The 17,335-nt window shown below is 51.6% G+C and overlaps 1 protein-coding gene across 2 annotated transcripts in view; it reads right to left on the bottom strand.

Moving 5' to 3' along the window:
• Window positions 1-430: 430 nt before the first annotated feature.
• The window catches only part of ST3GAL2 (ST3 beta-galactoside alpha-2,3-sialyltransferase 2), a 49,734-nt gene continuing 32,829 nt past the window's right edge, over window positions 431-17,335 (bottom strand). For both annotated transcript variants that reach the window (XM_028096058.2, XM_088027480.1), the window contains exons 2-7: window positions 15,136-16,539; window positions 11,582-11,775; window positions 6,890-7,069; window positions 4,169-4,214; window positions 3,748-3,867; window positions 431-2,935 (exon numbers count right to left, since the gene is read on the bottom strand). In XM_028096058.2, the coding sequence (XP_027951859.1) occupies window positions 2,762-2,935; window positions 3,748-3,867; window positions 4,169-4,214; window positions 6,890-7,069; window positions 11,582-11,775; window positions 15,136-15,474 (1,053 nt within the window). In that variant the 5' untranslated portion in view covers window positions 15,475-16,539 and the 3' untranslated portion in view covers window positions 431-2,761. The remainder of the gene's footprint in view (window positions 2,936-3,747; window positions 3,868-4,168; window positions 4,215-6,889; window positions 7,070-11,581; window positions 11,776-15,135; window positions 16,540-17,335) is intronic.

The following is a 17,335-nucleotide window of genomic DNA, read 5'->3' as shown; positions in this document are numbered from 1 at the left end:
GTAGGCTGAAGGAGTCCAGACAGTCCAAGGAAAGGGTATGAGGAGGTGCCTCAGATGCCTGTGGCACCGGCTCCTACCATTCTGTCGATTTCCTGCCAATCCACACCTACAGCATCTGCAGAACCTGGAAATGTAGAGGAAAAGCCCCATCCTGGTGCCTGCTGGGTGTACATGCTATGGGGCCCCTGCCCTGCTGATCCACTCAGATGCCCCAAAAGACAGTGGTGAATAACCACCATTTCAGAGGGCACCTCTGGCAGTCCGGGGTTGGGAGGCCTCATGTAGAAGGTGCAGGTGTCTGGGAGTCATTCTCTTCCTCCTTCATACATTCCACCCGATGTTCTTAGTCATTACTCAGTGACAGCCCCCCAGTGACAGATATGCCTTGTTTCCATGATCAGACCCATTTCAGAAGAGACAAGTGACTATATAGTTTTTTTGTTCTTTTTAATTCAGAAAGAGAGAGAAAGGGAAGAAAATAAAAAACATTTGTTTAAATAACTATTGCAGAAAAGGAGATCTGGGCTGGATGCTGGGACCTACCTCTTCCAGAAAGGGGATTTATTAATGTTTTAAACAAAACAAAACAAAAAGAAGAAAAAGGAACAAAAGGAAATAAATTATTCTGCTCAATACTGTTTGGCATAATTGCATTGTTTTTTCATCTTCTAAACACTCCGAACAGCCTCTTCAGGAAGCACTGAGATGAGACTGGCAAGAATGGCTGGTGCCTTGACTTTCTAAAATGGTGGGGGAGGCCCTGAGAGAGGCGTTCCACTATAGGCCCCCCCCCCAAATCCACCCCCACTCTTTACTCCTACTTTTGGAATTGGGAAGGAACAGACTCAAGCTAAGTTCTCAATATATTAACTTTCGGCATGCCCATTGCCCTGCCCCAATCCTCCTCTAATATACTCCCCTGCGTTACTGTTCCCCCAGCCAGCTGCAGGAACTACACCAATGGCCAGGAGGCTGTTTGGTGGTATCAACTCACTAAGATAAAGGGTGGTATTTGTGTACTTCACTGTTGGGAAGGGGGATCCTATTAGTGGTTTGGAAGCTTCACAGAAGCCCTTTCCCCCTCCGAAACTTCCTCAACCTCAAAGGGTGAGAATACCATCAGCAGCTTCCTCTAGGGACTTAAGCTGGGTTCAGTCATGCAAGTAACTTCTAGTTGTAACCCCTGTTTGTTAGCATCCCTGCCCTTCCAGAGCTGGAAATGGAAAATGGGTTAGAGCAAGGAGGTAGGAAGTGAGCATGGGGGAGGGGATGCATGAGCAGGAGAGGAGGCATGCAGGTGGACAAGTCTACTCCTCCCCAGCTAGGATCCCAGCTATTTGCATGGCCAGCTTAGAATTTTAAAAAGAATCTTTGTTGGTCAGCCATCCCTGGTAACCTCAAGTTAATTAAATTAGGAGACCAAAGCAAATTTCACCCCCAAGCAAGAGGTTTCCTACTCCTCTTTGGGGTGATGGGTGAAGGAAAAAGGTGCATGCACCAGGCAGCTGGGCTCCCCATCTCCAGGCTTCTTTCCCACGTGTTGCTTTCTCTCCCTAGAGCCGGCCAAAGACGCGCGAGTGGGGGTAGGGGGTGGAGAAGCAGCACTGACCCCCCCCATCCCAGGGCAAGTTTTGATTTTTTTTTTTCCAGGACAAATAGGCTGGTGAGGAGGCCCAGGACCAAGGGGGAAACACTAAAAAAGTTGTGCGTGAACAGTAAGGGGCCGAGAGTACACAAGAGTGAGAAGCACCTTACATCTCAAGGGACGGGGCTTCCTTGTCCCCTACCCTGTTCCTTACACCTGTGTTCCAGAGTTAGGCCCTGGGCGAATTCCGCCCCCTAGCAAGGGGGTGAATACAGTTCTAGTTTACTGGTGAGCTGCTCAATGCCCTGCTCAGAAAGGCCATTCCATAGGGTGGCCAAAGGGGGGGATGGGGAGAAGAGAGGATGAGGGGACCCACACGTCACTGCATTTCTTTGGTGGGTTTACACTCACCCATCTGGGCCTGACAGGTAAAAGAAATATGGGGTCCAAAATTCTCTGAGGCCTGAAGAGGTTTGAGAGGGCTCTAGCTTTTCCCCTGGGATGAAAGCGCGCTCCCTGGAAACCACCTGATCTCCCCTAGACCACCACAAACGAACCGCCAACGCCCCTCCGCCCACCCCGAGGTCACGAGGGACACACACCCTCCCGCCCCGGCAAAGGGAAGCCCAGCCGCCGCTGCCCCGCACCTTCCCCACCGTTTCCTCCTCGGTGCCCCCGGCCGAGTAAGGCCGACAGGAGACTGACGCTCCTCCCGCAGAGCCTGAGGAAAGTACTTCACTGAGGCCGGATACAACCACACTACTCCTTAAAAAGCATGAAATAAAATCCTACCCAAAGCATAGGGGAGTGGGGATTCAGCGGCCGCCGGCCCGCCTCCGAAGGCCATTGATTGGAGGAGACGGGACCCGGCGCCGGAAGTTCTCCTTGAGTCGCATGATTGGTTGGGAGAGTCTCCGCTCCGACTGCAGCGCTGATTGGGTGCCAGGCCCGGACCAGCCCCCAGTCTCTTGATTGGCGGGGGACAGCCGGCGCTCGCTGGACTTGCAGCATGATTGGTCCAGACCGCGGCCTGGCGCCGCTCCCAAGGCCTGGAGACGCCCAACCGGGCGCCGCGCCCTCGCCGAGGCCGCCGCCCTCGGGCTGGCCGGGAGTCCCGGCTGGGAGCGCGCGCCGCCGCCTTGCGGCTGGGCCGGAAGGGTCGCGGCGAGGCCGGGCTCAGTTGCCTCGGTAGACCTCGATCTTGCTGGCCTTGGCCAGCATGTCGATGATGTGGGCCTCGAAGTCGGCGTCGTGCACTCCCGTCTTCCGGAACTCGCCCGCGTACCGGTTATTCTCCCAGTAGTGGTGCCAGTTGCCCCGGCTGTCGGCCCCGAACCCGTACACGTTCACCTGCAGGGGAGGGCGGCGCACGTCACCCCGCGTCGGGGACCGGGAGAGCCTCAGGTCGTTGGTGGGCTAGGACAACGGGGCCGCGGCGACCCGACGGCAGCCGGTTCGCAGAGCTCGGGAGGCACCGGGAAGACGGGACACCCAGGCCAGGAGCTGAGGACACTCTCCGCTGAAGACCTACTCCCTTCCGGTTCTTCCGCCCGTCTCCCTGCAGCAGGACGCTTCAGTCTAGGGCTAGGACGGCTCTCAACCCTTGCTAACGTCCCTTTTGGTTTTGGTTTTGTGGCTGCTCTTGTCGTTTTGTAATGGAATACTTTCAGTGTTCCAGGTCCACACAATTTACTGGCAGAAGTGGGTGTGGTGGGCGTGAGCACTGCCCAGCATGGCACAGCCGCCCGGCTTGCTAGTGAGAAGCGGCCCCTTGAACACACACACAGCAGGCTTAGCGCCGCCCACCGCTGTGCGAGAAGACCATCCGCTGGAACTTAACTACATTGTTTCCTTTCTAAATATATTTTTGATTACTTTTTTTTTCTTTATGGCAAGTAATAACCAATTATGGTGGTAGGTGTCTATTTCCTTTTTAAATAAATTTAACTTTTCACTGAAGTGATTTCAGATTTGGTAAAATGAACGTAAGTGACTTTGGGAAATGAAGATGTATACTTTACAGCCTAGAAATGGGGGAAATCAGAGCCACTTGGTTTCTGTCTACAAAAACTCATTCCTCTTGCTCTGCTAAGCCCTAAGAAGGGCTGACTCCCTCTGCTCCATGGGTATCCCTATTTTACCCCTAACACTGGGCTACCCACCTCATCACACACATGCAGGGCAAAGAAGAGCACCAGCATCCCTGTGGAAGGGTACCGCCCGTGATGCTCTGTCCACCGGTCGTGGATGTACTTGAAGAAGGCTGGGTTATAGATCTGAACCTGGGAGGAGAAAAGGGAACAGACACATGAGGGGCTTTGGGGGCCCGGACACTCAGGTCAGTCTCTGAGAAGCTTCTGCCAGTTCCTCCATGCTTGCCAGCAGACCTGTTCGTCCATGTTCCCTGGTTCCTATGGCCTCTGAGGGGGTCAGGCATATCAGCAGATGGGGGAGGGGATACTCTGAAGGTTCTGGAAGGGCACTGGGGGACACCTGAGCCACTGGAACGGGCACACCATGAGTCAAGTCTGCACTGTTTGCAATGACATGGGGATGAAGAAGGGGGAGGAAGAGGGAGCTTACCTTTTCTTTGTCCACTCGAAGGAAGGACTTCACTGGCGCATAGGTGCTTCAAGTAGAAAACAAAACAAAACAAAACAAAACATTTAGATGGCCCCTGGGATCTAGAAAGGCTCAGAGATGGCTTTCTTCCCTCACAGGCCTAAGTGATGACAACCTTACAACAGATCCCCTGCCTCCGAACTGCTTCCATAGCACATCACTGCAGTACCTTGCTCAGAAACCTTCAGAAGCTACTCATGTCCTTCAGGAGAAAATGAGGATGTGTTTTAGACGAACACTGGGGCCTTCCATTATCCAACCCCAACTTTTCTTTCCACAACACTCAGCTGTGAACTCCCCACTTGATTTAGCCAATCATTTCACACCCACTATGTCTGCGTCTTCTGCCCACGATGACCCTTTCAATACTATACTCACATTTGGCACAAATCCCTCCTTCCCTATTAGCCAGCCATGGTACCTATAATCTACACTCTTTTTCTAAGTATTATGGGACTTAAATTCAACAGCGCTTATTTTAGCCCTTATGTCTCCCAAACATAAGATGTCTAAGAAACTGTAACCTATACTTCTGTATTTAAAAAAAGATGTGGTGTGGCGCCTGGGTGGCTCAGTTGGTTGAGTGTCTGACCCTGGCTCTGGTCATGATCTCAGGGTCCTAGGATCCAGCCCCATATCAGGCTCTGTGTTCAGCAGGGAGTCCGCTTGTACGCCCCCGCCCCGATTCCACCACTGCTCATGCTCTGTCTCTCTCAAACAAAATCTTAAAAAAAAAAAAAAAAGTGATGGCGGGGGCGTCTGGGTGGTGCAGTTGGTTAAGTGTCTGACTCTCAGTTTCAGCTCAGGTTGTGATCTCAGGATCGTGAGATTGAGCCCTGTGTCAGGTTCTCATTCAGCTCAGCGTCTGCTTGAGTTTCTCTTTTCCTCTCCTTCTGCCCCTCCCACTTGTGCTCTCTCTCGCTAATAAATAAATCTTTTTAAAAAAGATTTAAAAAATGTGGTGACAGCAGGTAAAAGGTGAAACAGCCTAACTGTCCACTGATGGGTGAATGGATAAATAAAATATGATATAGCCATATAATGGAATACTATCCAGCTTTTAAAAGGAATGAAATCCTGTACATGCTACAACATGGATAAACCCTAAAAACATTATGCTAAGTGAAATAAGCCAGACACAAAAGGACAAACAATATGATTCCACTTACATGAAGTACTTACAACAGTCAGATCATAGAGACAGAAAGACTAGTGGTTATCAGGGGCCTAGGGAGTGGGGGAGATAGGGAATTATTGTTTAATGGGTACAATTTCCATCTGAAATTGTGAAGAATTTCTGAAGATGGATAGGGTGATGTTTGCACAACAAAGTAAATGTACTTAATGCTATAGAACTGTGTGGTTAAAATACATTTTATGTTATATACAGTTTTTTGGCTTATTTGTAATTTTGGTGGAGTATGTGGACAGTGGCCTGAGAAAGTTAATTTTTACTTATTTTTGCTTTTTTAAGTAACCTCTACATCCAACTTGGAGCTTGAACTCATGACCCCGAGATCAAGAGTCACATGCTCCACTAACTGAGCCAGCCAAGTGCCCCATATGTTATAAACATTTTCACACACACACACACACACACACACACACACACACACACAGTGAGACAGTGGGTTAGTGGTTGTTGCCTACGGCTGGAGGGTGGGGATGGAGGGAGTGAGGGTGATGGCTAAGGGATACAGAGGTATCTTTATTTTTTTTTATTTATTCATTTGAGACACAGAGATAGAGAGAGAGAGCATGAGCAGGGGGAGAGGCAGAGGGAGAGGGAGAAGCAGGCTCCCTGCTGAGCCAGGAGCCCGATGTGGGGCTCGATCCCAGGACCCTGGGATCATGACTTGAGCCGAAGGCAGATGCTTAACCATCTTAGCCACCCAGGCGCCCCCAGAGGTATCTTTAGATCTTTAATCTTCATCTTTAAGATGAAAGAGTTCTAAAATAATTTCTGATGGTGACACAGCACTGTATTCAATAAAAGCCACTGACTTGTATACTTTAAATGTGTGAATTGTACAGCATGTGAATTATATCTCAATAAAGCTGTTAAAAAAAATACTTGGTGATGAGGGGTGTCTGGGTGGCTCAGATGGTTAAGCGTCTGCCTTTGGCTCAGGTCATGACCCCAGGGTCCTGGGATCGAGTCCCACATCGGGCTCCCTGCTAGGCAGGGAGCCTGCTTCTCCCTCTGCCTCTGCCTCTCTCTCTCTGACTCTCATGAATAAATAAATAAAACATTTAAAAAAAATACTTGGTGATGAAACTAATATGTGAGCCAACTATACTTCAATTAAAAAAAAAAAAAGAAAGAAAGAAAAATACTTGGCAATTGAATTTCCCAAGGTTCCTAGCAACTGCCTCTAAAGAAAACTCTCAGAAGCCAGAGGTCCCATAGTCAGGAGCCACCTCCTGGAAAGGAGACCAAAACCTTTCCCCCCTTTCTACCACCAGTATGCTGGCTGTCACTATGCAGGAAGTGACACTGAACAGGCTGTGGCCTCAGCTGGCCCATCATTTTGGGCCCTCCCTACAATGGCCTCCCTCTTCACCAGCCCCTCTTAGTCAAAACATTCTGTTAAAAGAATTTTAAGAGCCACTTCCTGGGAGGAGTCCTCTCAAAATGCTCCTGTCACCCATATTCCCCTCCCAGTCAGCGGAGTGACTTACAATCGGATCTGCCCTGTGGACAAAGCGCTGGCAATCCATAGTAGGTCCAGGGCTTTGAAGGGCACCAACACGAAGCTGACGTTGGCAGGCAGGTTCTTGGCACTCTCTGGGTACATGAAATGGTGGGTGGTTCGGCTGCCAACATCCTGCTCAAAGCCCACGGTTGGCGCCTGATTCATCCTGCAGGGACAAGAGGGGGACATGAGAAGAAGCCACCATGGAAACCGGTGCAAGATTTTTAGAAGACAGTTTGGTGCCAGCCATCAAAAATGTAAATGGGCGTACACTTTGACCTAGCAATTCCATTTCTAGATATCCTACAGAAATGGTTGCCTAAGTCTACAAAGACATGTGCACAAAGATATTCACTGCATTATTTTTTTACAGTTGTGAAAAGGAGAATCAATTTAACAATAAAGAAGTGGTCAGTACATTTTTTGCACACTCACATATGGAATACCACAGAGCCACGAGAATGAATGAAGCAGATTTACATGGGCCGGTAAGAAATAAGCCCAGTGAAAAAATCCAGGTGGTGTGAGGTATCTGTCCCAATGCTTTCCTTTTAATGTATATCTTTTGAATACTGCTATGTGCTGCAGGAGGGAATTAACAAGACACAAAAGGAAAACTTAAAACCACATAGTGTGAATCCATTTTTTGTAAAAACAGAAAAAGGAGGCAGAGAGAGAAAGGAAGAAGGAAGAAAGGAAAACATACTTTTGTATATGAATATAACAAAATCTGGAAGAGTATTAAAATTGGTAACAAAGTTTACTCTTGGGAAATGGATGGGGAGGGACACTTCATCTTTCAGTGTATACATTTCTGGGGGTTTTTTCCCCCCAATAACCAGCACATATTACTCTTAGGCTTTTTTTTTTTTTTTTAAGAAAAGAACAGACTTCTACAACTTCAACCTTACCTGGCTGTTCTGTCCTCTTTCCTAAAAGACCCTGGAAACACGGTAAGAAGCTGAAGCATTCCCTCAGCTCCTGGGCCAGACGGCAGCCTCTACGCCACCAGCCCCAGCCCCTCTGTCCCTGTACTTCAGTTTCTTATCTACCTTTCTGTTCCAAGGCCAAGAGGGATGCTCCAAGTTCTGACAGCACCCACCTCGGCTGTCCCCTGGTGATGTGCAGTGTGGCTCTGTCTCTCCCGTGCTGCCATGGCAGAACTCAGAAACCTAGAGCGGGCTTGCTACCCTCCTGAGCATAACAAGCTGAAAAGCCTTCTACTTCCTTTCAACTGGTGCAAAACATAGGATCAATAAAATCAAGGCTCCCTCTTTTGGTGAACATCTTTAAAGCAGGTGATCCAGCTTTGAACATAAACGTGTCGGTCTCTTCTGCTGTGACTATTTATGAGAACATTCCTGTCTTGTGTGGACCACCTTGCAGAATCATGACTACCCAGGGAGGTGACCATAACCTTGCCTTCCAATGGGGACAAAGGGACCTCGGAGAGAGGGAGCAAAGTCTCCATGTGTTTTCTCTGCTTTTTATGCCTATTCTGTGAAACCAGTATGAACATTACGTGTCCTTACAGTGGCTGGCACCACTAGCTGGGCTTGGTGAAGACCTCCTGGGGTGCCCATTGATGGCACGACGCAGTGAGAGCATGTTCAGGATGCCCCACCACTACTGGTCATATTGCTGATCTCCTACCTCTCTGCTTCCCTTTCCTTCAGGGACTGGAGACTGTTTGGGGCTGGGAAGCCATAAAGCCTGAGAGTGGCCTGATTTGGAACTAGAGGGTGAATCTTTGTTCTTGGCCACTTCTGTTCTGGTCTGGTTCAAGCAGAAGCCTAGAATCTTCCCTATAGGACCAACTGTCCTCTGACCTCCATTTCTTTAGGTTAACTGCCCCTTTACCTCCTGTCTGGGTGCCCCTCTGTTCTCCTGGTCTTTAGAGTTCAGAGATACTGTCTCTTAGAAGAGCCTAGAAGTATCTTTTCCCATGTAGTAATAACCATTGGCTGGGGCTTTTATAGCTGTGCACACAGCCTAGTGTGTCCTGAGGTCACCATAGCTACAGTGTGGATCTGTATTCTGCCACATCAGCCCTGGGGTCTTTGAGGAACAGAGCAGTTTGGAGAGAAAGCCTTAACAGGGACAGTGTTTCTCAGCTGCCTGGGGTACGTAAGGGGGTAGCAGGAGGCAGAAGACTTGGGTGGGTGACACTCAAGTTGGCTGGGGCCTGGACTGGGCAGGACTTGGGGTCAAGGTTCACTTTGGTGAGTACCTAAGAAACAAACCTCATGTCACCTTACATGGAGAGGCCAAACTGTTCCCACAGATCAAAGGGCTACAGGTGCCCCAGGTTGGCCCCTGAAGACACCTACCTGTCCCCATCTGCCTTTTCCCCTGCATCTGCAGCCACAGTTCTGACAAAGTCCCTTCTTAGACCTGTCAGGCACAATCACTGCCTCCACCTCCCTCAGGTCCCTACCACTTGCTGGGCAGGCACCAGCTTTCAAAAGTCTGGGAATGAATGGAGAAAGAGGTCCAAAAAGATGTTTCAGAACCTCCAACGTAGAGGGTAGGCACAGGGCATGCTTTTGAGGACAGGATTTTGTGTTGAGGCTCTGATTCATTCTGGAGAAGCCAAGCCCTGAAAGCCAGGGCCAGAGCAGGATGGAGGATGAACTATATCTCCATGATTCAGGAGAAAAGCATTCTAGGATTCTATCTGTTCCTGGTTGCCTCTACCCGCCAAAGAAGCACCTGAGGGCAGAGGCACGGGAGGGGTGGATGTGGATTCGTGCTTCGGGTTTGGTATCTGGTCACCTAGTCTCTTCCATTCATTCATGTATTTACAGTGAGTCTACAATCTGCCAGGTGCTTGTTTTAGGAGTTGTGGATCTATCTGCTGGCTGGCCGAGGCAGGACCAGTCCAACTCCATTTGGAGTTGCCAGCAGGGCTCAGAAAACACATAGGAGGAGGAGGCAGCTGGGGAGTGGCGTAGGGAAATACGGGTAGAGCCATCATTTCACTATAACCCAGCTTATATTGGTCCTGCTTCCAGGGAGCAGGGAGGCCTCCCCACTGGATCCAAAACCAAGACACGCCTATCAGCAAAGAATCACCTCCACTGCCATCTAGCTCTTTGTATAGATCAGCAAAAAGCCAATTCAATCTGGGTCAGCCCTTCCACAAAGCAATTCTGGGGTCCACTCCAAAACACACATCTCCGAACCTGGTCCGGGTAAGGGAACCTCTGTAAATTCCTCTCTGCAGCCTGGCCTGACCAGGGACCACCCGGGTGTCATAGAAGCCCAGCCTTTTTGTCTGCTTCCACTCTGGAGCTTCCCAACCAGCACCGACCAACATGCACAATGAAAGCACCCACTTGGTACAGGTGGCAGGGCCAGCAGGAGCTTCAGGCACTCCACAGCACTTCCTTGGGCTTCCCAAATGTCCCAGGGCTGGACAGAATTGATGGACTTCTCATTCCCCACTCACAGCCGCTGTGTCTGGGTGGAGAGAGCTCCCTCGCCAGCAACCAGCTTGCCTCCCTTACATTCAGAGTGCCAGCAATGGGAGGATGGGAAGAAGCTCAGGTGGCTCTGGGTTCCTGGATGAGGCCTAGCCTCCCTCCTCTCTCCCCACCCCCACCATTCTCAACATGAGAAAGGTTTTGCAAGGAACGGTGAAAGCCTCAGAGACATACTGCTGCCTTGGTGTTGCCATGGAAACAGCAACAGTTTCTAAGACAAAGCCCTTCCTTCTGCCTCCTGGGGAACCTGGTCTTTCTGCAATGCTGATCCTAAGAGATGCTTAGTGAAAACTGGGCGTTTTCAGCATCTTCTCTCTTAAGGCCCTTCTCTCTTCACTCTTAAGGCCTTTCTTCCACCAAGGAGTGGGATGGAAGGATCCCCACTGGCATTTCCTGTCCCCAATTCAGGGAGGAAGTCAGAAAACACTGGTTCAGGAGCAGAATGAGCAGCCCATGTTCAAGTTGTAAGTCTACCATCTAGGGGCACCTGGGTAGTTCAGTCAGTTAAGTGTCCGACTCTTGATCTCAGCTCAGGTCTTAATCTCAGGGTCATAAGTTCAAGCCCTGTGTTGGGGTCCACGCTAGCTATGGAACCTACTTAAAAAAACAAAACAAAACAAAAAACAAGTCCACCATCTAGTCCCTGTTCACCTCCCGGCTCATAGCTCTGTCTTTGAAATGAATGCCCCCCCCCCCAACCGCTCTCCTTTCCTCAAGGCTGGACACAGATGTCTGTTTAAGGGACAGCAACCCAGAGCAAGCACTAAGCAAATCCTTTTCCTACCCAGGACCTCTGTCTTCTGTTGAGTCTGCCAGAAGGAATCATCTGTGGCTATTTATCAAGACACTAGTGTAGGGCCCTCACTCTTGGCCCAGCACTGAGGGGATCGGGCAGGTGGAAGGACCTCTGGGGGGAGTTTTCACCAGAAAAGAGCTAGGACTCTACTCTCAGCTCTTTTAGGAGGAGTTCAGAGCTAGAAACTGAGTGCTGGCCTCAAGCAGAGCATAGAATGGGAAATCTGCCTCCCCATCTACCCAACAAACAAGAGAGAGACCTGAGTCTTTACAGAAGGTTCTGGCATCAGAGACTCATAGCAGCGGACAACTCCTCCGCTGACCAACAAGGCTAAGGAGGCCAGTCCCTCCTTCCGGAGGCCTGTGCTGGGCCCATCCTTGGGCTCTCCGGGGCTCACCTCATGATGAAGTTGTGCCCATCCACATCTGGACCATAGCCAGAGCCCCGCAGGTTGCCTGAGTTCCCCACCACTGCGCAGCGCCGGCACTGGTGGGGGTCCCGGAAACGGTATGGGTTCTCGCCTGGTACTATCTGGAACAGCTTCTCCAGCACCTCGTTGGTGTTGTGTGACTTGAACTGGGGCTGCAGCATCTGTGGACACGAGGGGAGAAGGAAGGAGCGGGGATTATGCAAGCAGGGAGGGATTCTGGCCTGCCTGCCTGCCCTCACCCTCCAGTCTCAGTCAGGGAGAGAAATTCTCTCTCAGCAGCGAGGATGTTCCCCTTCTCCAGCAACAGCAATGTCCCTTTCTGAGACTGGTGCCCTGCTCATCAGGGGCACTCTAATGCACTGGGACGGGGGGGGGGGGGGGGGGCGGTGGGCTCCGGGGCCAAGGGTTACTGCAAAGCAGAGAAACTTCTTGGGCTTGTCATGCCGGCAGAGGCCCCTGCTTTTCAGTCCTCTCAGTGAAGCTATGAGTCCCATGAAGAGTCATTCTGAGGTGTGGTTAATGTGGAAAACCCTGTGAAGTTCAGGGGCTCATTCCTAACCAGCCTACAGAGGGCGCCCCTGGGAATGAGCTGGAGGCCTCAGGGTTACAAAAGCTGCAGATGAGGCAATATCCACGGGATATCGGGAGCCACCCCCTGAGCCCTGGGGAGAAGGAGGGAAGGCAGCAACGATGTATAGGAATTCTTTCAAAGTCAGAATGGCTGGAATGAAACTCGTTCCCTGTGCTTCCCACCACCAGTGACCGCGAAAGACTATGACATGAGGCTGGGGCAGCCTACGCACCAGGCAAGCAAAGATCAGAGTGAGGTGGCAGATGGAGCCCATGGCAAACAGGAGGCCCCAGCAAAAACGAGAGCCATCAGCCAACTGTTGCCATGTGGTATTGTGAGCCCAAAAGGACAAAATTTTCCAGTTTTTTTTTTTTTGAGAAGCTGAAAATATAGATTTCACGTGAAATGTCCCGACTCCTAAATGTTGGTAATGATTGCAAATATTTTAAAAATATTGAGCAGAACAGGGGTGCCTGGGTGGCTGAGAAGGTTGAGTGGCCGACTTGATTTCAGCTCAGGTCATGATTTCAGGGCCCTGGGATCGAGCCCCATGCCGGGTTCTGTGCTAGACTTAAGATTCTACCCCAGATTCTCTCTCCTCTTCTCCCTCCTCCCTTCCACCTGCTCGTGCACTTTCTCTCTCTAAATAAATAAATGAAATCTTTTAAAAAAATTTTAGGGTGCCTGGGTGGCTCAGATGGTTAAGCGTCTGCCTTCGGCTCAGGTCATGATCCCAGGGTCCTGGGATCGAGTCCCGCATCGGGCTCCCTGCTCCTTGGGAGCCTGCTTCTCCCTCTGCCTCTCTCTCCCTCTCTCTCCCTCTCTCTCTCTCCTCCTCTGTCTCTCATGAATAAATAAATAAATAAATCTTTAAAAAAATTTTTTTTTTAAATTGAACAGAGTGGACTTGGCCCACAGGCCACAAATCAGTAAGGTAGAAACTAGGGCTTTAATATGCTCTGTGGGGGGGGTGCCTGAGTGGCTTAGTTAAGAATCTGGCTCTTGGGGGCGCCTGGGTGGCTCAGTTGGTTGGGCGACTGCCTTCGGTTCAGGTCATGATCCTGGAGACCCAGGATCGAGTCCCACATCGGGCTCCCTGCTCGGCGGGGAGTCTGCTTCTCCCTCTGACCCTCTTCCCTCTTGTGCTCTCTATCTCTCATTCTCTCTCTCTCAAATAAATAAATAAAATCTTTAAAAAAATTAAAAAAAAAAAAGAATCTGGCTCTTGGTTTCCACTCAGGTCATGATCTCAGGGTTGTGAGATTGAGCCCCACGTGGGGCTCTGCGCTGGGCGTGGAGCCTAAGATTCAGTCTCCCTCTGCCCCTCCCCCACCCTCTCTTAAAAGAAAATGCTCTGTGGTCTGAGCCGTAACATGGGGGTTATGACTAAGCAGCAGCGGCTCAGGGTACAGAATAAATGAAAGAGATGGGGTAGGCATGCTTCTCTGCCTCTTCTCCGAGCAAAGAAAAAGCTCCTAAGAACAAGAACACAAACTGAGTGTGGAAGGGAAGCTTGGCTCGGAGACAAGAATTTCTAAGTTCACAGCAAAAGGGGGTGAGTGTGGGGAGCAGGAGAGTGGCTTCTGCTGCGTCTTGGCCAAGGGACATGCTTGGTGCTTAAACTGCCCTGAGTTCTATTCCTAAGGGAAGAAGGAGGCTTGGCATATCCATGGGTCTGCCTCTGCCTAGAGTCCTGTTCTGGCTCTAGATGGCCACCACAGAGACCTATGACCTTCGGCAAACCCTGTGCACTATCTGAACCTTGGTTTTCCCCACAAAATGAAGGATGTGACTATGAGTAACAGGCAGAACCCTTCAAGGGCTCCAGGCTGTCACAGGATTGGCCTGTGGGGCTCCTGGTGACCCTTGCGCTGTAGACCTCCCCATTCTTAGGGACTTGGACAGTGTGGGTCAGGAAGCGGGATCTCTAACTTGTTCTGGTAAGCCTGATCGCGTGAGCTCATCCTTACTGCTTCCCTGAATGTGAGAAAAAGAGGGACTCGTCATCCTCCCCACTTGCCAGCTGGGGAAACCAGGAGCCATGCGCTGCCTCCCAAGTCCCCCAGTAGGGAATGCAGGCAGCCTACGGGCCCCTGGGCTAAGGACTGACACTGTTCCATCTGATACGTGTGGCAACCGGATGGCCCTGGTAGAGCTTGGGGAGTGACACTCCAGAGATGACAGGGATGAAAGGGAATTAAAAGTAGCAGAAAGGTGACAGGATCCAGAAGAGTGGGGAGGCTTCGACACCCCTGTCCCGTCCTCCCCTCCCCTTCATCTCCCTTATCACTCGGAGGAACTGACCATGTTTTCTTATCCCCAGCTCAGAAGAAAGTCTTTGCCAACAATTGTAAAAAAAAAAAAAAAAAAACCAAGGGAGTGGCCCTCCTGGTGTTTAAAATTATTGTGAGCCAACATTTACAAATCAGGGTAGTTAGCAAACAAAACAAAACACAAAAAACAAAAAACGTGGACTTCCAGGTTCTCTTAAAGGGTCAGAAGATGCAGCAGTGATGGGTCACATCCCTGCAAGGGCAGCAGCTGCCGAAACTGAGAGAGGCTGCCTCCTTTATAAAGGGCAGACCCTCTCCCTGCAACGGTCCTGACCTCTCACCATCTTCCTCCTTGGGGCCTGTTTCTCCTATGGGACCTCCCTGGCCAACTAGGCATTTCTGTGCTCTGCTGGGCCCCTTATAGGCACTAGAAAATAGTTGTCCCTCCTTCCAGGCCAAAGCTTGCTCTGCCTTTCAGAATCTGTGTCCCTAGTAGATGGCTCTGGTCAAATGGACCTAATACTTTGTCAAGGCTCTGGGGGCCCGAAGACAGGCAGCCCAAATCCTGGGGCTGGGTGGGATGGGGGTGGGGGGCTTGAAGAGTGACTCCCAAACAGGGGGACAGACCCCTGGAGAGGGGGCAGCAAAGGGGAGGCAGGAGGGGCTGGAGCTCTCACCATCCACCACCTCTGGACATCTGGAGGCAGATCCATGTTCTCTCGGGTCCACACGGGGGAAATGTTGCTGTTGAAGTGGCTATCAAACCAGTCAGAGGCGCCAGCGTCACCCATGCAGCGGCGGCAGGCACAGCTCTTGCTGGTGAGCCCCTCCTTGCTGAGGCGCTGTAGGCCAGCATAGCCAGGCACCAGCTTCACCCGGTGGGTCCCGCCCAGGGCCCCTGAGTCCAGGTAGGGCAAGGTGGCCATGCTGTGGTGGGAGTAGGTGAAGAGCAGTGACATGATGAACACCAGCAGGAAGGCCACGGAGAGGAACCACACCCGCAGGGAACACTTCATGGTTTGGCGCCCCGAGGGGGCTAGACCACCAGCCTGGTGGGCGGGTGGGTGTCACCGTGGCCACTCCTTTCCCAGCCCACGGAAGGGCCAGCCACAGCGTAGCCTGCTTCTTCTGGCACCACGTGCAAAGGGCATAGGGACACGTGCTGAGGAGGGGACAGAGGCAGGGGTCCCTTACCACACCCTCCCTCAACGTAAGGGGGAAGCACAGTAGGCTGCAGTGGCTCCCCTGTCCCTGAGCCACTCAGGTGCCGGCTTATGGCTTCATCGGGTCTCTCTGTCACTAGCTGGGCCACAGAGGCTCTGACTCTCCCACTGCCCTGGCGAGGGGGAGGTCAGTCCATCCCAGCCCTCTAGTCCCTTGGGGTTGCTGGCTGCCAGCTCTGGGGGGCCCCCTCTTTGGCGGCTCGAAATGGTCCAGTCTGGAGCATTCGGGGTCCTTGTGGTTCATGAGCAGACACGGAGGCGGCCCCTCGTCCCCTGCAGTGGGGAAGCCCTCGAACCCCAATCACAGCAGAGAGCACATGGGCTTCAAGTGGCCTGGATTCCATCCGAGAGTCGTCCCCACCTCAGTTGGCCCTCCTGGCCCAACCCCTCCACCACAGGAGGGAACAAGGCCCCAGTCCTGAGAGAAGAGACCCAAGAAGCTCTGTGGGTGTCCGAAAACTCTGCTGCAGAGACCAAGATCCTCCTTGCACTAGGTTCTGCCCTTCCGCTTCCCATTCGAGGTGCTGGTCCCTTCTCCAGACGGTCACAGCCCCAAATGTGGTTGCAGAGGGGTTCGCAGAGCTCCTGCTCCTGCTGTGAGGTCCTCCGGGGCCTGGGCACAGCGGCTGCTCAGCAGGGACCTGCTTCGAATGCCGTCTGGGTCAGCTTAGCGTGTGCCGAGCTCCCTGCCAGGGCCCAGCCCTCCTTGGTGCCACTGGCCCAGCCTCGCAGGCAGGCTGCTCTGCCCATCCCCACTCCCCTGAGGCCTGCTATCCTCCTGCTGGTAGCTCGTGCTCGCAGTAATCCCCTGGCAGGTTCCCCCTCACTCGTCAGGCGCCAGGCTGCCGCAGCATGACCCTGAAATTGCAGAGGAAAAGTAATGTGCAGATAAATTGCACACACACACATGCACACACACACGTTCCCCCCCCCAAGTCCCGCCCCCAAGCCCCAGAGGGGACAAAGCTAGGAGTAGAGGAGACGCCCACTTAACCAAAGGGTGGACAAAAGAAAGGGCTTTCCCCTCTACCCACTCACAGATAGCTCTCAAGGACTGCAGAGAAAGAGATTAGCTTGCTCTCTCACTTATTAGCGAGAAGGTAAACAAGGGCATAAAGTGATTTCCCTGGAGTCCATGGTGACTCACTGGAAGAACCAGGTTTAGAAAGTTCCTTGTCCATCTATGGGGTGCCTGGGTGGCTCAGTAGTTAAGCGTCTGCCTTCGGCTCAGGTCATGATCCCAGGATCCTGGGATCGAGCCCCACATCGGGCTCCCTGCTCGGCAGAAGCCTGCTTCTCCCTCTCCCACTCCCCCTGCTTGTGTTCCCTCTCTCGCTGTGTCTTTCTCTGTCAAATAAATAAAATCTTTAAAAAGAAAAGAAAAGAAAAGAAAGTTCCTTGTCCATCTATGTGAGGTTAATTTCAGGTGAAACTGAAAACGGCCCAGAGGAAAGATTACAGGAGATTGCATATATGACTCCCCCCTCTACCCTCTGAGTACCTGTGACAAGCTCCTCTGAGCAAGAGACAGGTTGGTGGGGGAGGGCTGGGCCTCTGCCCTGGGATTTGCCCCCTCCTCTCCTGGGTGTGGGCTCTAGATGAGGCATTAGCTCAGTGAACCATTAACAATCCTTCCAACTCTGGCACCAGGGAG

This window comes from Eumetopias jubatus, unplaced genomic scaffold (genome assembly GCF_037043125.1).
Source record: "Eumetopias jubatus isolate StellerSeaLion01/CBP00866 unplaced genomic scaffold, mEumJub1_p1.0 scaffold_10, whole genome shotgun sequence".
NCBI lineage: Eukaryota > Metazoa > Chordata > Mammalia > Carnivora > Otariidae > Eumetopias > Eumetopias jubatus.
The sequence above is the reverse complement of the archived record's forward strand: the minus strand, read 5'-3'. Positions and strand labels throughout refer to the sequence as shown.